Source organism: Malaclemys terrapin, chromosome 8 (genome assembly GCF_027887155.1).
Source record: "Malaclemys terrapin pileata isolate rMalTer1 chromosome 8, rMalTer1.hap1, whole genome shotgun sequence".
Lineage (NCBI taxonomy): Eukaryota > Metazoa > Chordata > Testudines > Emydidae > Malaclemys > Malaclemys terrapin.
The window spans coordinates 100,256,807-100,278,777 of NC_071512.1; the positions used below are offsets into that span (position 1 = coordinate 100,256,807).

At 40.6% G+C, this 21,971-nt stretch overlaps 1 protein-coding gene across 2 annotated transcripts in view; it reads left to right on the top strand.

Moving 5' to 3' along the window:
* The first annotated feature begins 264 nt into the window (after nucleotides 1-264).
* NRDC (nardilysin convertase) overlaps nucleotides 265-21,971 on the top strand; it is a 43,089-nt gene continuing 21,382 nt past the window's right edge. Inside the window, exons 1-14 of one of the 2 annotated variants that reach the window (XM_054037651.1) lie at nucleotides 265-659; nucleotides 6,650-6,953; nucleotides 7,344-7,425; nucleotides 9,249-9,402; nucleotides 12,603-12,676; nucleotides 14,017-14,112; nucleotides 15,608-15,730; nucleotides 17,381-17,438; nucleotides 18,688-18,761; nucleotides 19,009-19,078; nucleotides 19,541-19,618; nucleotides 20,053-20,173; nucleotides 20,259-20,317; nucleotides 21,269-21,323. In XM_054037651.1, the coding sequence (XP_053893626.1) occupies nucleotides 313-659; nucleotides 6,650-6,953; nucleotides 7,344-7,425; nucleotides 9,249-9,402; nucleotides 12,603-12,676; nucleotides 14,017-14,112; nucleotides 15,608-15,730; nucleotides 17,381-17,438; nucleotides 18,688-18,761; nucleotides 19,009-19,078; nucleotides 19,541-19,618; nucleotides 20,053-20,173; nucleotides 20,259-20,317; nucleotides 21,269-21,323 (1,695 nt within the window). In that variant the 5' untranslated portion in view covers nucleotides 265-312. The remainder of the gene's footprint in view (nucleotides 660-6,649; nucleotides 6,954-7,343; nucleotides 7,426-9,248; nucleotides 9,403-12,602; nucleotides 12,677-14,016; nucleotides 14,113-15,607; nucleotides 15,731-17,380; nucleotides 17,439-18,687; nucleotides 18,762-19,008; nucleotides 19,079-19,540; nucleotides 19,619-20,052; nucleotides 20,174-20,258; nucleotides 20,318-21,268; nucleotides 21,324-21,971) is intronic. The other variant, XM_054037652.1, reaches the window with a different exon arrangement.

The following is a 21,971-nucleotide window of genomic DNA, read 5'->3' on the forward strand; positions in this document are numbered from 1 at the left end:
GCTCTATCCTGCTCCCCTTTTCGCCGCTGGCTGGATTCCGCGCTTTTCCCCATTCCCGGATCACTATGGTTTACCCCGTCCTTACGCCATAGGCGTCCTTTCTGCCAATCAGAGGCGAGTTGGCCTGGATGGGCTACGATTGGCTCGTCTGGGCCATGTGGTCTTGACGTCGGGTGCTGATTGGCTGGAAGGGGAGGCCTACGTGAGAATCGCTTTAGCTGCAGCGGGCGCTGGTTGGGAGCGTGAGGCCGTGTGCCGGGGAGGGGGCGGAGCCGGGGCGAGGCCCGGCGGGCAGGGGGACTAGACCGGTGGATGTGGAGGGCCCTAGGCGCCCTAGCGCGGAGGAGGCCGGGAACGAGAGTTGGTGCGGACCAGGCCTTCCGAGGCGCCGGCCGCAGCTGGCCCGTGCGAGCCGCCCCGAAGCCGCCGCCGCCCCCCAGCCAGCAGCCTCGGCGCTCCCCCGCCATGCCCGGCAGGAACAAGGCCTCGTGCAGTTGCCCGGACCTGCCTTCGGGGCAGCAGGTCGGGGAGGGCGGCCGGGACGCTAAGGGCCGCCTGTTCCAGGAGGAGTCTGAGGAGGAAGGCGGGGACCGCAGGGCAAAGCCCAACTTGGGGGACCCCGACGTTGTCAAGTCCCCCAGTGACCCCAAGCAGTACAGGTGAGGGGGGACGGGAGCCTCCCTCCCCAGCCTGCTGGAGACAGTGCGGGGCGAGGGAGCCAGCATTGGGGGAGCTGCCAGTGGGACCCGGGGAGGGCTCCGTGTAGCGCGAGGGGATGCTGGGGCATGGGTGAACTAGGGGTTTTGTGTACACGTTGAATGCACTTCAGGCTGACGTTTTAGTCCATAATTATCACACGTGTTGCGGGTGGTTAGCGGGAGTTCAGAAACCAGAAGCTGGACCATAAGTCACAGCCCGTGATCATGACCTGTGGGATTCTGACTTTGCCTTTTGAACTAATGGAGTTAGAAATACTGCCCCCTGCTCCGGGGGGGGGGGGGGGAGGGGGGGGGGGAAGGGGAGCTCTGGGGGAATCCAGGCGGGAAGGGGACCCTCTTCCTTTGCTTTTAGCAAAGTTGTGTTTTGCTTGTTCCCCTCAGCTTTTTCTCCTGATGAGATGGATATTTGAGGGAAAACAAGAGAGGAAAAAGTGCCCTGGGGAAAGGATACAAGATTGGTAGGATGCCTGTAAGGGAGTGGAGACCTCGTTAGGGGGAAGGGGAAGAGAAGTGTCTTGAATGAGGGAATCGGAGCCTGGGAGAGTGAGCGATAAACAGTACTGGAGTGCATGTGGGGAAGATACTAGGGGCTGGGTCTCTGAACAGTGCAGGGGTGGTGTTAAGGCTTTTAACATTAGAGGTTTGGTGTCCGGGGAGGAAAAGTGGTTATGAGTTAAGAGGAATATAGATTAAAAGGGTCTCCAAGCAGTACAGGGTTCAGGTTGAAGGAAGGAGACAGGTTGTGAGGTTACATCTTAACAGTAGAGGGCTGGCATTGGGGAGAGATCCAAGTCAGCAGTAGAGCTGGCAATATCTTGTAAGCCTTATCCATTATACTGTCCTGCCACTATTTAATATTTGCAGGGTTAAAAATGTATGGCCAGGTCTAAACTAGAAACATTTGCTGATATAGCTTTACCAGTAAACTCTTAGCGTAGTTAGACTTACCAAAAAGCCTCTTTTTTGGCAATGTAATCTAACTTATACCTGTTTTCTATGTGAAAGAGGTTATATAGGTAAAAGCACCCTTATGCACTTGTAAGTGCTTCTACAGGAGAGTTTTTGCAGGTATAAAAATGTTGCCCAAAAAATCACGCCGCTGACTAATGTTGCTGAGCTGTCAAAAGTTTCTAATAAAGGTCTGGCTTTAATTTTCCAACTTGCCAATGACACACTAAAAACTAGTTCTGTCAAGCAAGAGGGAAACCAGTCTGGGGAGTATGTGACTTAGCACCCATGTGCTTTAGGCTCTAAGTGAGCAAGGCACTTACCTAATTTTAAGCTGGGGAAGGGGAGAATTATTTTGTGTTTAAATATGCTGTGAATTCAACAAGGCATTTGCTTCAAGAAGAAGGAGGTAGAGGCAGAATAATGTAGTGGGAGTGGCTAAACAAGATGGAAATAAGTGGCCCATCTAATGGTGGGACATGACATCTGTTTGTTGTGATGAGTAGCTTCCCTGGATCTATTTATACGTATTTTTTTAAAAAAAAAATATGCATGCACCTAACCCTTTGAAGCATAATTTACCATCTATTTAGATAGTTTAACAATTTTTAAATGGTTAGCTAGCTGACACCCCTGTCACTAGCTAACTTAATTTTAAAGGTGTTAATCTGCATTTTACACTAGGCAGCAAGTGGTGTTTCAAAGGGTGCTGCGTCCCCCACTTTTTAAAAAGGCCATCTCTCTTCCTAGTTTAGATAACACCTCGGGTACTAACAAAGTTAATTTTGTGGGTTGAGAGAAAAGTGAAAGCGAATGCCTCGCTAATGGAGTCCTTAACCAAAGTGATATGACCACATGATAGAGTGGTCTCTGCACACACATCTTCTTTGAATGCAGCTTAATTTTATGTGCCACTGGGAGCAGTTAACCATTTTTGCCACTGAGTTCCTGTAGCCTTCATCCCAATGAACAATATATGGCAGCCATTTTTAAAGAGGCCAGTTAACTGGATTTCTCTTATGGAGATTTCTGTGTGCCAGCCTCTGTTTAATGCTAAACTTTCAGTCCTGAAGAATAAAGGCTAAAAAAATTGCCACTGGGTGTGAAGGCGGTACTCTTCATGCAGCCAGCTCCCAGTGGCTGCATTTTGCCATTCCAGGCCAATGGGGGCTGCAGGAAGCAGCGGCCAGCACATCCCTCAACCCGTGCCGCTTCCCGCACCCCCCATTGGTGGGAACAGCGAACCGTGGCCAGTGGGAGCTGCGATCGGCTGAACCTGCAGATGCTGCAGTTAAACAAACTGTCCCAGCCCGCCAGTGGATTTCCCTGACGGGCCACATGCCAAAGGTTGCCGAACCCTGCCCTAACTCTTCTCTGATGGAAGTCAATGGTTAAAAGTCACTGATTTCCATGGGAGGGGGGTTAGGCCGGCACTTGAATGGTTTTGAAAATCTCACCCTTAGAACACAACTTTGGTGTTCCTGTATGCTATATCTGACAACCCATAAGCAAAGTATTCAAAAAGCAGGTAGTCTAACAATATATGCCGTCTACTTCTCCACTCACAGACACATGCTTAACCACTACGGTACACCACAGACCGTACACCATAGCCTTAATTCTGTGTCCCAGGGATGCCAGTGTGCCACCATTACCTCTTGCCAAACTACACCCTTCACACAACAAAACAAAGTACCTCTGCCCTCTAGTGACATCATAATGGGGGGAAAATTTTAGATTGGTTAATTGGGACAAAAATATCCATGTCTTAGGTCATAATAGCCGGGCCACACAGTAGCTGTGCCATGCCATCATTCAGTTGCCTTAACTGAACATTTCCATACCATTAATGTGTATGTTTGGAATTCTTTAAGTTTAACCTTATCCGCGTTTCCTGGGTTTATAATATTTGTACTTAGATAATTACAGTATCCCTGTAATGTTCCTTAACCTAAATTGACATGTATCTCAGTCTTTATTAGTTATAAGAACAAAAGCAACATAGAGTCCTGTGGCACCTTTAAGACTAACAGATGTATTGGAGCATAAGCTTTTGTGGGTGAATGCCCATGCATCCGACGAAGTGGGCATTCACCCACGAAAGCTTTATGCTTCAATACATCTGTTAGTCTTAAAGGTGCCACAGGACCCTCTGTTGCTTTTTACAGATCCAGACTAACACGGCTACCCCTCTGATACAAGAACAAAAGTGACATTCTGACAGCAATTTTGGATATAAGTTGTGTGTTTTGAGCATTCTCACTTTTATTACCCACAAATACTCTGTGATATGTTCATCTGTATATCTGAAGCATCTTATATCAGCATTAGGATTTTAATTCAGTAAATGGAGTTTCCTCTGCTGGATGGAGCAGAGGCTCTAGCCTGCTGTTTTTTTGGCTAGTTGACATGTAAGGAGGTAACTTGTCACAAGAATAAGTGTTCTGTTAATGCTAGCTATGGTGTTTACATTTTATATCCCTTTTTAAAAACAAAATCCTAGCTATTCTGTGGCCAATGTCTCGTCTGAACAAACAACAATGAAGAATTTCTAAAAAGCAACCAAAATATACACCACCCTAGTGTCTTTGTGTTTTAGGTTCAGTGATGGGAGTCCATCATTCCTACATGCTGCTCAGATACTAGCAGTAACTAGTGTTCAGTTATAGTTTGATTACATTTCTCTCTTTTTTCCAGCTGTGACTAAAACATGGAAAAAGTGAACAATTAGCTCAACTAGCATCTCTGCTTAGCATTACCTAACTCTGTTTTAGATTCTTGTTGGCTGAAACCAAAGCGCCTTCAGCAGTTGCCTAGTTCATCCACAGCTTTGTTCGTGGAATCTGTTTCTCTGCCTTACTACTTAACATCTTCAGTGATGATCTGGAGGTGGGGAGTAAATACACAGTAGTATCATCTGCTCACTTATTTATAGGGGGAAGTGTGGTGAGTACAGAAAAAATAATGAAGACTTTAAAAGATAAAACTTGCCAAACCAGCATATGGCTTCTGTCAAATCTTTCTTCCAAAACAATAGGGATGCTGTGTTGCTTTACCTCAAGCTTCATGTTGATCACTAGCAAATGAGTACCAATTGTGGGCCATGAAAAACTGAAGAAGCTAACGGTCTCCATCAGTGAAGAGGATAACTGATGCTGTTCAGTTGCAGGCATCTTGAAGCTATTCTGAAATTACATCAGTTGAGGAATGTGCTTTGAGTTCTATGGGATTCGAGTAAATATTATAGGCAGTATTTGGAATTGTGTATGTGTAACAGCTGTGATGGCCGAGTGGTTAAGGCGTTGGACTTGATACTTATGCAGTTACAATTGTAAATAATTTTCCAAATTTGTATGTATGGTATAATTAAGATTCAGTGTTGGTGGTAGTGGGGTAGACTTATGTGCATGGAGTGGGGTTGTCTCAAAAGTTAATTATTTCTGCATAACAGAGAACTATTTTAAAAGCTATTGTCATGATACCTCCAACTAATAATAGTCTGGCTTTTCCTTCCAGATCAAGTGAAGGGAGGGCTTCTACCCTACTGGGTAAATGTGATCCTCTTCCTTGGCTGTGCTAAGGATGATAAATCCCTGCACAGAGGGGCAGTACGCGGAGGTGGTGACTTGGACTTCTTAGCCTTTTAGGTTGGTTTTGGCCCTGTAGAATGTAAATCATAACTTCATAACACTCAACAAAACACAAATGAGAATCAGCTGGAGAAGAATACACCGCTAGCTTTTTTGTGGAAGTAGATTATCCAATGTGCATACATGAGGGGAGGGTGAAAGCTGTATTACTGAGAGGAGTTGTGGAGTAACACTGGGCAGCGAGTTACAAATTTTGCTGCATAATAACAGCAAAGAAAGCCAGTTATTTTCTTTAGGCTGTACCAGTTTAAAGTCATGGAGCAGAGAAGTGATATCTTCTCTCTGTTGTGAAGAAGAGGCGTCAGCTGGGAGGAAATTCAGAGCAACAATGATTGGAGTCTCGAGAAATTGACTTAAGGAAAGATTAAGACCCACTTCTACAAACTGCTCTTTGTGCGTAGACCATTGCACCGGCAATGTAGCGTCCCATTCACTTCACTGAGCTTTCTAGGTCCGAAGGTCTGTCTGCATAAAACTAGTTACACTTATAGGTGTATTTGCTTCAGGAAACTAATCTGACATAGGGAAAGAATTTCTTAAATAGCAACTGCAGCATTTGATGGTGTTTTTTTTTTTTTAAAGTTGCATAATGTAATAAAAGCTCACATACTTTCCACTGACTTTATCTCACTGTAAAACTTTCATCTGGCTTCTGCTAGTGCTTTGAGCTACTTCCATTTCTCTCCATTAGTTCTTAAAATGCTCCTCGTGTATATTCTGCAACCAACAGGTCTACAACAACACTGGATATTTCACATTCCTGTCATACTTTGACACCTGTATAGTTTGTCATATAATGTACGCTACCATAGCAGACTGAGCACTCGAAAATCAAATGTTCTGCATCTGTGTAGGAAAAAAAAAAGCTGCACCAATAATTCACTCATATAAAGATAATTGTCAAGTAAAACACAATGAAGTCTCATGATATTACATCTTCCTTTCATACTTTGTAAACCTAGATCTGGAAAATCTGAATTGGGGATTGGGCCTTGTTATCCTTAACTGTATGTGTTTTTAATAATGTAGGAATTAATGTATGTGCAGGCTGTTTTATAAAAGTTAAGCCCATGTCAGCTTATAAGGCATATTTAATTAAACAGCAAAAAATGTACTGGTAGATTAAGTTCTGGTTTTACTTTTGCACGGTGAAATTATTCATCTTGCTTTAGATCTTCAGTTGTTTTGATTTTAGAGGGTTTGACTAAGGAACTTCAGTTGAAGAGCTCAGAACAATTGTGGCAAATCCAGAAACACTCAAACTTTCTGCGAGGTTCAGAGGTTTTAGGAAACAAGTAAAAAGTCTAAATAGTCATATAATTATTCTTATAGATACATCAAATTACAAAATGGCTTGTGTGCGCTGTTGATTTCGGATTTAAATAACATGGACACTGCCCCTTCTGTGGTGTCTTCGGAGGGGGAGGACAGTGATGAATCTGAGGATGAAAGTGATGAGGATGATGACTCTGGAGCAGAGATTGAAGATGACAAAGAAGGTGATGATGACGACGATGACTATGATGAAGATGATAATGGTGGAGATGATGAGGATCTCAATGACCCCGATGACAGTGAATTGGAAGAACTAGCAGAAAAGGAAGAGACAAGAAAGAGGGGTTGTACAGAAAAGCAGGTATGTACTAATTTTACATGATGGAAAAATTGTTAAACGGAGAACTCCTGCCTAGGCACAAACTCTGACGTGCTGTGGTCAGACAAGCAGGCTAGTCTTCCGTGCATGTGTGTGTCCCCTACCTAATTTATCTTTGTATTTATATTGCCTTCATCACTCTTATGTGAGACCCTATCTCTTGCCCAGGTTTGAGCCTGTGCTGTTACTCATGAACACAGTGCTTGCCCAGTGATTGCAGCAGGAATAGCAGTAGAATGAAACATAATATAGTCCTGGTCCATATTCCTCTTCTGATCCTGGGGGGAATAGGGTAACTGCTTGATTGGTGTGGGATTCATTGCTACCAGATAACATTTTGAAAAATGACTCTTACCGTGGTGCATTTTCTAGTCTGCAGCTGCCCTTTGCGTTGCTGTCGGCAGCTTCTCTGACCCTGAAGACCTACCTGGATTAGCCCACTTTCTGGAACACAGTATGTATCTGTTTATATTTCACATTTTCCTATTTCAGTGAAAAATGTGTTGCCATGTAGGTTTGCCTTTATATAAGACACTAAAGAAGCAGCCTTCTAGACTGCAGAATTACTCTTTTCCCATTTCAGATAGCTTGTGCCTGAGATTTCTCCCCACTGAACTCCACCTACATGTAGAATTCTTGCTTAATGACTGTTTGCATACAAAATAACTCTTCCTATCTAAAATCTTGTGATAGGTTGTAACTAGTATAAAATAATTGAAGTTCAGTTTGTTTTAATTTTAAAGTATGGAGTATACTGTTTTGGAATAACATAATTTAATAAGGGAGAATGCAAAACATAATAAAAAGATGTATACATTAGTCGTAAGAATCAACTCCTTAACTTTGTATTTTGTAGATTTACACACACACACACACACCCCACTCTCTTTATCTGTGCCCAGACTCTGCTTTCTAACACTTAATCTATTATAAATGTGGACCAAGCCTTTCTCAGAGAACTAAAAGCATGCTTGATTGATTCAGATTTATCTGGTTAGATGTGCAGGTCTCTAGCAAAATTCTGAATTCAACTGTTCTTCTTTTCCCTGATCCTATTTTCATTTGATTCAATGAATTGCTCCTTTGCAAATATTGTCCAATAGCAATTCTAAAATTTTCTTCCGAGAGCCATAGTTGAGTGGTGGATTTTTCTTTCTTCTTGTTTTGAGTGGTTATTTTTCTCTGTGGTCTTGTGAATTTGAGGGAGTGTCTCCCAAAACATGGCAAGATAGGTTTTTATTAAAGTGTATTTTGAAGGTTATCTTGTAAGCTTTCCGATATTCATGGGTAGTCCCAGGAAACACATATGAGAGAGAAGGTACTTTAATACAACAACAACAAAACCCTAAAACCCTTGGTCTTGATTTGCACACTCTTCCACTGCTTTTGTACCCATGTAACTCCATTGACTTCAGTGGAATTGTTCCTGATTTACATCAGGGTATGTGAGAACACAACCAGAACCTTTGTTTTTATTGTTGTGCCTCATGTTTCCCTCAGGATAGGCTTCTTGCTTATTCTTTAAATCTTGACTTTCCTGTCAAATAGGCTTGACTAGGAGGAAATTTAGGGGCTTTATATCCCATCAATACTGAACTTTTTCCCTTTTAGTTCACCTCTCTCTCCTTTTCTGTATGCAGTGTAGTTGTAGCCTTATTGGTCCCAGGATGTTAGAGACATAAGGTGGATGCGGTAATCTCTTTTATTGGACCAGTTTCTGTTGGGTGTACCTTTTCCAGACCTGAAGAAGAGCTGTGTGTGGCTTGAAAGCTTGTCTTTCTCACCAACAGAAGTTGGTCCAATAAAAGAGATCTACTTTTCTGTAACTAATACAGTGGCAGATGAGCCCACAAATGGCTCATGGGAGGTGGGGATGGATAGCTTGCATGTCTGGCCTTTGTATAGTGACCACTACGGCCAAATTCAGATCAATGTACTCAGTCGTTGTGGCTTAAAGACATACTTGAACATGAAACACTTGTCCTGAATTATTGCATGATGTTAGGCCCACAGTAACTGACCAGCCTGCTTTTCAACTCCTTATCCATGGTATAGTTGTTTGTCTGTGGCAAGTTGCTGTAAACTGCTAGTATTCTTATTTGGTAGCATCTTGCACCCACTTGCTACAGGTGTAAATGACTACACAAAATGCAAGGCAGTGGAAAATCAGGCCATCAGTATGTAATTACTTCTTGTTCTACATGATGGCTCTGTGAGCTGTCTTTCTGCAATCAAATGTTTATAAAATCTCCCTAATTTTGATGGCTTTTGTTTCAGTGGTATTTATGGGCAGTTTGAAGTATCCAGATGAGAATGGGTTTGACGCATTCCTGAAGAAACATGGGGGCAGTGACAACGCTTCAACTGACTGTGAACGGACAGTCTTCCAGTTTGATGTACAGAGGAAGTATTTTAAAGAAGCACTTGACAGGTAACTCGATCATACCGAACAAAGGTTAGGTTAAAATAGACTAACATGATCTGTATCTGCCTGAGGAGACTGTAACTTTGCATTTTTTTGTCTTGGCCTGATTGAAGGGAGCCAGAGGTGACTGAATTTTTAGAGGTCTCCTTATTGCAACAGATGACATAGATGGAGGGACTGACTGACTTTTGGATCTCTTGCTATCTTTTGAGATTGTAGCTGTACCTCACAGTTGTGTATATTCTCTTGGGATTAAGGTGATTTGTGCACCTGCTAAGAGAGGAGGAAGGATTTCAATGGGTATGTCTACACAGCCTGTGGCAGTGAGCCTCCAATCTGGGTTGATGGACTCGGGCTAGCGCTCTAAAATAGCATGTAGACAGTGTGACGGGTTCAGTCACAGAGACCCCCTTGGGATTGTCACCTGATGTGCTGAAATTACCTCTGAGCCCGTTTTCCCTGATAGCTTGGGACTCCAGAACCCTGCCTTGTTGAGCCAGACACACTAGTCTGCTGCAACACAGACCCAGGTCTGAACCATGCCCCCAAAGCTGCGGACTTTAACCAAAAACTGCTCATCAAGTCACCTATCTCCAGCACCCAGACACCCATTTCCCAATGGGATCCAAACCCCAAATAAATCCGTTTTACTCTGTATAAAGCTTATACAGGGTAAACTCATAAATTGTCCACCCTCTAAAACACTGAAAGAGAGAGATGCACAGCTGTTTGCTCCCCCAGGTATTAATCACTTACTCTGGGTTAATTAATAAACGAAAGTGATTTTATTAAGTATAAAAAGTAGGATTTAAGTAGTTTCAAGAAATAACAGACAGAACAAAGTAAGTTACCAAGCAAAATAAAACAAAACCTGCAAGTTTAAGCCTAATATATTAAGAAACTGATTAGAGGTAAATCTCACCCTCAGAGATGTTTCAATAAGCTTCTTTCATAGACTAGATTCCTTCCTAGTCTGGGCCCAATCCTTTCCCCTGGTACAGTTCTTGTTAGTTCCTGCTCAGGTGGTAACTAGGGGATTTCTCATGACTGGCAGCCCCCTTTGTTCTGTCTCTCTGGGTCCCCACCCCTCCTTCTAAATGGAAAAGTACTAGGTTTAAAATGAATTCCAGTACCAGGTGACATGGTCACATGTCCTGTGAGACCTTAAACCTCCATTCTTTCCAGCCTGACTAACAGGAACACAGGAAGGCTTACAAGTAAACAGAGCCATTTACAACCAATTGTTCTAGTTAATGGGAACCATCAAGATCCTAAGCCACTGTTAATGGCCCACACTTTGCATAATTACAATAGGACCTCAGAGTAATTCTTCATATTTCTAGTTTTAGATACAAGAAGGATACATTCATACAAATAGGATGAACACACTCAGTAGATTATAAGCTTTGTAATGATACCTTACAAGAGACCTTTTGCATGAAGCATATTCCAGGTACATCATATTCATACTTATAAACATGTTTCCATAAACATCACAGAGAGCACTTTGAAGTTGTGTTTCAGGATGGAGTTTGGGCTCTGAAGTCTGCCCTCTTTGGCTTCAGAGCCTGGCCCCCAAAGCGCTGTCTGCATGCTATTTTTAGGGCATTAATGCAAGCCCCGATAGCCCAACTCTATCAAACTGGGCTGGGAGGCTTGCTGCCATGGGCTGTGTAACTATACATGCACAATGTGTGTTTACTGCAGATAACATGTTGGCTATATTTTAGGACTTTATAGTAAAGTCTCCTGTTGTTGCCATTTCTAGTTAATTCCATTTATCAGCTACTCAGGAGAGGTGCAGCTAGAATCTTTCAGTGGCCTGTTCCTTTTAAATATGTGCCCCTGAAGCTATTTAATTTTTGGTTAAGTCTCTTTTCAAAAAAGAGAGAATCTTCAGTCTTACAAAAGCTCTAGTTTATGTTGTCCACAATACTATTCAAGAAAGTACATGTTTAGTGCCATGAAAGATCACTGAGTTTGCTCACACCAGGCCATATGATATGTTAGCACAATAAAGCTCCATCAGTCTAACTGGATTCCTGCCATAAGGAGAAAAATATTCTCTCTCCTTTTGAGAAGTGCAAGTTTAATATTTTAATACATGTATTTCCCTCTTCTTGCCCCTGATCCTCCTGCAGGAGGAAACTAGGCTGCACTGCAATTAGGTGTTTTTATCAAAGCCATTAATATGTTGATTGAGCTAAGGTTTGCCTGAGAAGGTACACACAATGGGAGTGCTGCTTTTATGGGAGCTATGAGCAAACATGTAAGGGCAGAATTCAGCCCTTTAAGGGTTGAAATCAGACCGGCTTGAAGGGGTCTAGAAACTAGCAACAAAAAATTTAGAGGTATGTTAAGATTTTTCTTCTACAGAGAGACTGAAAAGGATGGGGTTATTGTGACAAAGAGAGGATATGATAGTCTGTAAAGTAATGTATGGTATAGGAAAAAGTAATTCCTGTTAACCTGACTCATTCAAGAATGACTGCAGCCAATGAATGTGAAAGGCAACAAATTACAAACTAATGAAAGGAAATATTCTTTAGTTCAGTGGATAATGAAGCTATGGAATGCTTTGCCTCATGATGTTAAAGCAAAAAGCTGAATAGGATTTTAAAAAATAATTAGACGTTTATTTATTTTCATTGTTTACTAGTCTCCAGTAAAAGGTAACCTACCCAAAGCTCTTGCCAGTCTCTAAAAATACACTTATACATAAACAGCTTGTCAATTACTCCAAGATCAAATCACCTAACAACTGCATTGATATTGTCAAACTGAATTTAAAAATTCAATGCTTAATCCCTTATCCGTTGAAGCATCTGGTACTGGTGGCCACCATTGGAGATGAGAATCAGGCTAGATGGACCACTGATATGATCATTCTTAGGATGTAAAGGCAGATAACTGTGCATTCTATGGTACCATGTCCTACCAACACACTTCCACTCCAAAGAGCAGGGGGCCTTTCCTTTTTTGTTTTTTTTTGTTTTTGTTTTTAAGAATACTTAAAAATTGGCTTTATAAAATTTTCTATAAAGGCTTTAAGAACTGGTACAAATCCTAAATGTAAAAACAGTGTATGTTTGTCACAAAAACAGGTTTTTTTTGTTATAGAAATTTTTTTTGTATTTGTTTTGTTTTTATTCTGCCCATTAGACAATGGGGGGAAATGAAATTTACCATTTTTCTTTATTTTTTAGGTGGGCACAGTTCTTCATTCACCCACTAATGATCAGGGATGCAATTGACCGGGAAGTTGAGGCTGTGGACAGTGGTAAGTGTAGTGTCCTTCTCACCATTATTCTTTCCACCTCACCATTATTCTTCAGAATGTTTGATGCTTGGTATAACAATATATTGCACTTAAAGTACTGAATTTATTTAGATGCTGTTTCCCTCAAATGTAACCAATGCGCTCCACTTCTATTCACCACATGTTCTAGTAAAGCCCAAAGTAGTATCTAATTGGGCAGGGAGTACCTAGGTTTTCTGACAATAAGGCAGTACTTATATCTGACAGAAGCACGTCTGAAAAACTTTGCTAAATCAGTGAAGCAAAAGAGAACTGATGTACAGAATGAAAAAGAACGAGGTTAGAGATAATCTGCAAAGAGGTGAAAAGGTTAGCTGCTGCTTTTTGATGCTCTGATATGTAAAGAAGACCTGAAGAGGGTGAGCTTTTAAGGAAATATTAAAAATATTTTTTCTTCTTGTTTAAGTTAGGAATTATAAGTCTGGTCTTTCCTGATTTTTGTTAGAGGACATACTAATGGCCCCAAATGTGTATTGTGAACTTTCTCATCCCTTCCACTGAAGGTGGGGCAATAGGATCTTTAACAAGGATGTTTTTTCTCTGAAGTGCTTCTCAGGGGGCTGAGTTTAAATTAAAGTTATTAACAAAAACAGAGTTTAAAACAGTCTAAGAATCCCTCATGCTTCAGCAGCTCAGTGTTCAATCTCTTGATTTCATAATCCTGCTGGAGTTCCAGGGTAGATAAACTTTGGCTATAAACTACAAGGAATAGTAATATTTAACCTGTTCTGTTGTACTTTCTTTTTAAAGGTCCAATTCCACAAGGTGTTGCCGGTCCTCCATTCCCACTAAATGGAAGTTGAGGGCATGCAAAACGTTGCAGGATTGGGCACTAAATGTCCCTCCCCCCCGTTTCCCCTTCCCTCCCCATACTTGGCTTCTCGGCAATGAACTGAGGTTAAATAAAAATAAATAATGGCGATATCCCATCTCCTAGAACTGGAAGGGACCTTGAAAGGTCATCGAGTCCAGCCCCCTGCCTTCACTAGCAGGACCAAGTACTGATTTTTGCCCCAGATCCCTAAGTGGCCCCCTCAAGGATTGAACTCACAACCCTGGGTTTAGGGGGCCAATGCTCAAACCACTGAGCTATCCCTCTCAAGGTTTTGTTCTCTTCTTTGTCCATTTTGAGCATGGGGGTAAGTGATGTAGTTCAACTACTTCACTGCTGCTTCATGTGCCTGGCAAAAAATGCTCCCAGTGCTGCTCCATGTAATGTGTCCCCTGTAAAGTATTAGTTACATAGCAACATTGCCTCGCATAGCGATGATTAATACAGTGCTAATGCTTTAAATTAACAGAGTATCAACTAGCAAGACCCTCTGATGCAAACAGAAAGGAAATGCTGTTTGGAAGCCTTGCCAGGCCTGGGCATCCTATGAAGAAATTCTTTTGGGGTATGTTCTTCTCTGACATTCTAAGACTTCATTAAACATGTGGTGTTAGAAAAGGTAGCAAAATATCTTAACAATATGAGATTATTTGTAGTATCACACTAAAATCTGGTGGCAATTGAAATGCGTGAAAACAGTTCTTCATTCTGAATACAGTAATACACTTTGGGTTAAAAGGTGCAATATCTATTTAATATATTTTCAACGGTAGTCCTTCTGTTTAGCTGATGCTAATTAGACTGGCTCATGGTCATTTTGTGTTAGTGTACTGGTGATGCTCTCTAGGGAAGCCCTGGTTTGCATAACCTCTTGTCTTTTTCCTTTAAAAATCCTTGGAAAAATAAGATTTGTATTTGGACATAAAGAAAAAAGTACATGTGGGCTCACAAGGACTGCGTCTAGGAAGATATTTCAAAAGGGTTGGTTCAGTCTCAGGGCTGCAGTAGCAGCTGAAGAGTTGCTTCACTGCCATTGCACAGTCTTGTGGGTGGGAGAGAATTCACTTCATATGGTCCTAGGAGAGCCCTTCTGCACCAAGCCCCAAGTGTGCTGGTGTGCATAAGTTACAAGATAATGCTTGTGTTAAACCCTATCAGCTTTGAAATCCAGTCAGGTTAAAAAATGGAGTGTAGTTCCATGTGCTACATCAGGGGTCGGCAACCTTTCAGAAGTGGTGTGCCGAGTCTTCATTTATTCACTCTAATTTAAGGTTTCGCGTGACAGTAATACATTTTAACGTTTTTAGAAGGTCTCTTTCTCTGTGTCTGTAATATATAACTAAACTATTGTTATATGTAAAGTAAATAAGGTTTTTAAAATGTTTAAGAAGGTTCTTTTAAAATTAAATTAAAATGCAGAGCCCCCTGGACCGGTGGCCAGGACCCGGGCAGTGTGAGTGCCACTGAAAATCAGCTCACATGCCGCCTTCGGCATGTATGCCATAGGTTGCCTACCCCTGTGCTAAATCTACTGCTGAATCTCTCCTGACAACTGTTGCAGTTTTACAATCACATTTTCCTTTAAACAAACAAACAAAATTTGCAATAGGGGAGAGAGAGCATCGCATAAATAGGGGAAACAAAAAGGCCATACACCAAGAGCTGTCCACAGTGCACAAAGTGAACATACAGAAAACACTTTTTTTTTTAAATATTTGTTACTTGTAACAATACTAAGTAAAAACTGAGTGAAGTGTAACTTCAAAGTTGATGTTCCTTTAACTCTGTTTTCTAGCAGTTGTTTTTGTGTGTTAATACAGAACCTTAACATTAGTTAAAAAAATTTGTGTATGTTTCAGCATTTCTTCATGGTTTTTATGCCATTAGAACACTCTGTGCCAGATCCTGTATCCCTTGCACATGCAGAATTCCTGTTGGCTTTACTGGGAGTTTTTGGTACTCAAGGAGTCCAAGACTGGGTTCTGTGATCCTATGTTATATGAGGCTCTGGCATATCTGTATCCAGATAACTGACTTTTTTTTTTTAAATATATTTACAGGCAATGCAGAGACACTCAAACATGACCCTAAAACGAATAATATTGATACCTACACCAGGCTGAGGGATTTCTGGCAGCGCTATTACTCTGCTCACTATATGACTTTAGTTGTCCAATCTAAAGGTAACAGCAGTTGTTGCTTAAATACAGTCAGTTATTTACTGCTTTGAAGTAGTGGTCTGCTTCAGTCTCAGCTCAGCACTATCCCCATCTACTTACATAATGCTTCACGTCTGACTTGTGTTGTTCTACAAACTTGTCAGGCAAGCATCTATGTGCAGCTTTTAAAAGTTTAAATTAGTTTATGGGACTGTCTTGGAGATCTAAACATCAATTGTGAAATACCTAGCCAGGGAACCACAAGTTTGAATCCTGGCTTGACTCTCACCTGTCTTTGATCTCCTTACGTTGATTTCCAGCAGCTTACTTTTTTGTTTTTTCAGGTGAGATCTTAACACACAGGATCTGTCTTCTCTGTATGGAGACTAGAGATTTTTTGACTTTTTTCAGTAGGAATTAGGGGTTTGTCCTGGGCAAAATTGCATGGCACGCACCACAACTTGAATGCAGCTGAAAATGATGACATTTCAGTGGTGAAATGATTTTGTACTTTGGGCTGATAGATTATATAAATGACATCCTGATCGACTTTGTGTTAGGTCTCAGTTCAGCAAAGCACTTAAGCTTGAGGTTAAAGGGAGTTGATCCTGCTTAATTAAGCATGTGTTTGAGACCTTTATTCAATGGGGATAGCTTTAAGCAAACTCTTGAAGTTAGGTATGGGCTTAAGTGCTGCTTTTGAGTCTCAAATTCTCTGTGCCTCAGTTCTCCCTCTAAAAATGGGGATGATACCTTTTCTTCTCTGACCTTTATTTTCCTATCTAGACTGTATGCTTTTCAGGGCAGAGCCTGTGCGTTACCAGACTTTTGTGCAGGACCTATCAGGTTAGAGCTTCTAGAGATGCTACTATAATAATGGAAAACATGCTAAGTTGGATGCATTGACTTTGGGTAGTATTTGCAAAAGGCAGATTACATTGATAGTAGTTCTGTTGGTTTTGCTTGTGATTGGAAGAAATGCATGGGAGCCACTAGCCCTGCAAGTCATCTCCATAGTCCATCTCTGTTAAAGAAATGTCGTCTTTTTTCTTTTCTAGAAAAATCATCACTTTTCTTGTGATATAAGGAACACTAAAGTACTGGTTGGAATGCAAAATTCTTGCTAGTCACACTTTTGCTATTTCATAATTTTTTTGAGCTGTTAACTTTATATAATCATTCCTTTACAAGGAAGCAAAGGAAAAAGTACTTCTCATGTGATACTCTGCAATATGCTACTTAGGTGCACAACTACACCAGATTTGCCCCTTCTCAGACTGCTGCATCAGTTCTGTCCTTGGGGTGATAGAACAGATCTAGTATACTAGGCATTTTGCAAATCCCAAAGCTGTTAATGCTTATAAACAGGCACTCCAGGTACCACCAACCTTTCAATATCAGTCCTAATAAGCGTGTGGTGCAGGTGGTACAGAGCAACATCAAGACATGATCCAAGGTCAGGTTTATATGGGGTTTGGGAAAATCAGAGTCAACCCAACAGGTTTTGATGTTTGCACTCCAGCACTTACCAATTTAGAGAGAACTGGTCTGCTGTCTCCCTAAATTAACTTGGGCAAATGGGGCAGGATTGGTAACCTGCCCTTATCATCCTGAGAATCTGCCTTTGTCCTTCAGCAAGGCGTATTTTTTTTTTTTTCTCTCTCTCCTTACTAGAAACTCTGGATACTTTGGAAAAGTGGGTGACTGAAATCTTCTCAGCGATCCCAAATAAGTAAGATTCTTTTCTGATTACTTTCTTACATGGAAGCTGTGAAATTACATTGCAGACTTACAAAATTCCATGCATGCACTGTTCAAAACTGAGATTTTTAAAATGCCATTATCTCCATTATTGAGGGAATTATCCTCTTCTAACTGACTGAATACTGGTTGACTTTGGAGGTTAAAAGTTAGGTTTTATTTTGATTAAATATTTCTTAATGTTTTTGCATAGCAAGTTTTAAGCATTTAAGATGCTATGAGGTATCTGCCTGAAGTTGGAGTGTGATTGGCATCTGCTACACCTGTGCTGATGAATTGTTGACTGCTGTGGTTGGATGGAAAATTATAATCTGCAGTTATAGCATTCTAAATCTTACATCACTGCTTTGTGTTAAATAAATGGCAGCAAGTTACAGCTGAATCATGGTTTGTGGAGATTGTTAGCTGCCATCTTTATAACTACAACAGGTTTTGATTGTGGCCTTTCAAACTAATACAGTATAATCCACTATATCATGCTGTCTAAAATGGGCATGTAATCCAAATGTAGTCTTCACCTTAAAATTGCTGAATTCATAGAGTGTATCCCCTCAATTAACAATAAAATAATATAAATAAAACAATCTTACTAATTTGTGGCTGAAAATGACTGTTTTCCCCCCATCTCATACCTACCATTTTGGTGTGAATGCTTCTTGATGTGTTATAGAACACTGGGTGACTTGCACACACTTCCTCAATCTGCAAGTTCCTGCTGACAAAATATTTGTTTAAAGATAGCACCCTTTTGTTTACTTATCTATGTCCATATCGCTATTAGAAATCCAAGAGGGATAGGGAAACAAGGGGCTCTCACAACCTACCAGGCTCTTAACAAGGTGTGGTGGTGGGGTCTGTGTGTGGATTTTGTGATATTCTTGCCTGCACCTGCTCCAAACTCCTGTTCCATGCTAGCTTTGGGAGGTTCGGTGCCATCAGTGGAGTGATGTGCCCAAAACTTGGGGGGCAGGGTTTGTGGAAGTACTCATGGGACTGGTGAATGTTGTGTGTGTTTTTATTCAGGATGTGTGTAGCTGTTGTGCCCTAATCCAGAGTCACATCAAAAGACTAGACATTTGGTTCTCTAGGGGCTTGAGGTTATCATCACTTCAGGACCGTGGGCATAAGGCAGCTTGTACGTGCCTCTGTGTGAACCTGGATCATGACCAGTAAACATCATGCTACATACTTCTATTTTATTTTATTTATTTTTTTTTAAGTGGCTTACCCAGGCCAAGCTTTGGTCACCTGACACAGCCTTTTGACACACCAGAATTTCACAAACTTTACAGAGGTGAGTGAACTGATTTCTTCTTTCTGTATTAAGTGTTCTAAATTGGAATTGTATATACCACTGTGCAGATTCTTATCCATTTGTTTTAAAATGGCCAATATATTTTTGTTTTAATAATGTAGGGTTATGTATTTTTCCCACTACTTTCTGCATTAAATACAATATTTTGCCCACTTCTGATTTATCAGACTTCAAGACAGGAGTAGTAATGTATTTGCATTTAATTAATACATTTCTTCCTGTTCAGTTTTTCCAGTCAGAAAAGTTCATTCATTGAGCATCACCTGGGCACTTCCCCCACAGGATCAGCATTATAGGTGAGGATGGACAACATCTTATTGATAACACATGCTTGACTATAGGGAAAAAAAATCCTCTAAATAACTGAGGCTCTTAAGATTTGTTCATATTGCAAGTTGTGCTGGCTTGAGTAAAGATGTGTGTTTAAAATTAATCTAAAGCTAGTGCAAACCCCTGTGTGGACACTCTTAAACTGATTTACATCTGTTTTATATAGATTAAGTTTAAATTGATAATCAGTAAGGGAGCTGTTAATCTTAATGTCCTGATTAATTTTTAGTTGAGTCACTATGTTCTGTCTACCTAAATTCCACTTGTATTTTCAATTTGATATCTCTTTATAGAGATGCTGTTTAAAGATGACACTTGTTGTGGGTGAATTGGGCAGTGTATAACGTAGTTGTTTGTTTAGTGACTTGGGATCTTCGCATAGAAGATGTTAGTTTTACCTCTTGTCATTGTAAACTTTTTTGTTTTAGGGTGAAGCCACTTCACTACATCTCCTGGTTAGTTGGACATGAAGGCAAAGGCAGTGTTCTTTCCTTTCTTAGGAAAAAGTATGTATCAGAGTTCAATATAGTGTCCACTGTAATAAAGTGAAAAATAGTATTTTAAAGTGAAAATATTTGGGAAAATTGATCTAAGATTAAGAAGAGTCAAATTTTCTTGGTAATTCCCTTTCAAGTTTGTGGCAGCCATGTTACTTAGTTTAGGATACTCTGATAATTTACTTCCTCCTAGAAGTAAACTTACTTCCCTTCTAGAATGTTCGTTCCTTCTTCCTTTCTTTCTCAGAGCTTGCACTATGTTTTGTTAATTGGTAGAAAGGTATCTTGTGGTAGTCTGTTTTGGTATCTCTTTGAAAGTCCTTCAGGCAGTCCATTCATTATGCAAGTCAGAGATAAGCTCAAATAAGTGTGCTGTAATTATAGCAATACTTCAGGATAGCTTTTAACTGGAATAATGGATACTGGGTTTAAATCTTCAATAGATTTTGGGCTCTTGCATTATATGGAGGAAATGGTGAGACAGGATTTGAACAGAACTCCACCTACTCTATCTTCAGCATTTCTGTGACTTTGACAGATGAAGGTTACAAGCACTTCTATGAGGTAAACCTTATTGCAACTTGGATTTCTGATCATTTTGGTATTTCCAAATGTCAAAAGAACTTTATCAGTTTGTCTTTGTCTTCAGGTTGCACATGTTGTATTTCAGTATCTGAAGATGTTGCAGAAAAGAGGACCAGATAAAAGGTAACCATTTAAATCCTTCGTAGTGTGTGTTTTACCTTTTTACTTTTTTGATAAATATATATTAGAACAGATGCAGTGAATCAGTGGTGGAAAATAACTTTTATTTTAAAAAACCCCCCAAAGGCAATGTGACAAACAGCAGTGAAGTGGTAACTGTCACCTAGTGGGGTTTGCTGACTGCTCTTGTATGCTTTAACCAAAGGGTTAGTGTTCAGAGAGCACAATTTTATGTGCTTTTACCTTGTTATTTCCATGTGAATGATCCAAGTGCTCTGATTTTAGGGTTGGGAAAATAGCACCCGTCTAACTTAAACTGGTTTTTAAACCAATATAGATAAACCAGTGCTAGCTCCTGCTTATGGACACTTATTTCCATTTTTAAGAGCAGTTTATTTTGGTTTAACTTAGTTGTTACTAACAGACTTAAGGTAGACCAAGTAAGCCTGTTTTAAAGCGAAATAAGTGTCCATGCAGCATTTTGCACTGGTTCAACTCAGCATGTCCTTCGTGGAAGACAAAAAAGCAAGAAGTGGAGAATTCTGTCCTAGGGACTTGCTAAAGACATGCCTGAATGCCACATCCTTCCCAAATAGTAAGCTCAAGCATTTCTGAATTTGGAGCCTGAGACTAGAAGTCATGAGTTGAGGGTTCTGTTTTCAGTTCTTTAACTAACTTGCGGTCTGATCTTGACTATGTTGTGATTCGCTATCTCCATCTATAATAAGGGCATGATTATTTGCAGGAATAATGAGGGCCAACTGACAATGGTAAACTGCTTTTGAGATTCCCAGATAAAAGGAGTTGTACGTGTATTTTGAGTGCAGGTCTCATAGATGTATGAAGAATTATTGCAGAGAAACTGACTATGATATCTTACCTAGAAATGGTGTTTCATTCGTGTCTTGGTAATAAATGTTGCAATGTAATGGGGAAACTTTTTTCCTCCTACAGAATTTGGGAAGAGATCCAGAAGATTGAAGCTAATGAATTTCATTACCAAGAACAGGTACTAGTTAATCTTCATCAGTTGCTTCTGTGTGTAGCTTGTCTGTCAGGGGATTTGAAAATTCTGATCTCACAATATTTTGAAAACATAGATGAGATGAGGCAGAACGAGAATGTGTTAAACATAAAGAATTCATATTTTAGGTAGAGAAATGTTAGACTTGGACTTGTGAAATTGTCCTTTAACAAAACCAAAACACAACTTGAATTTTTTGCATGTTGTGCCCTTCCAAGGGCTGTCATCCCTTTCTTCACATTTTGATCTTCTTTTCCTTGCTTATTGTGGTCAGTTTCTCTATATCGTCCGATTTATATTGTAAAATCCTTGCAGAGGGAACCTTGTCTTATTTACCTGTAGGGTGCTATGAATGCTAATGATGTCCCCTCCCTCCCCCCCAAGCATTTCTGCATACTCTCATTTGTGGGGAAACAGCTCTTGGTACTGTGGCACTTCAGGGCACTTAACACATCAGCGTTGCTTTCTGTAATAAGGGATGAAGAATGAGTTGGGCACACAAGGGGTAATGTGTTAATGAAATCCTTGTTCGCTATTAAAGCATTAAACAGTTAAGTGCGGTCTGTGGTTTTGTGTCCAGTTATTACTGGCTTACTCCCATTGTAACAAAAGCTTTTTAACCTTTTAAGAAAG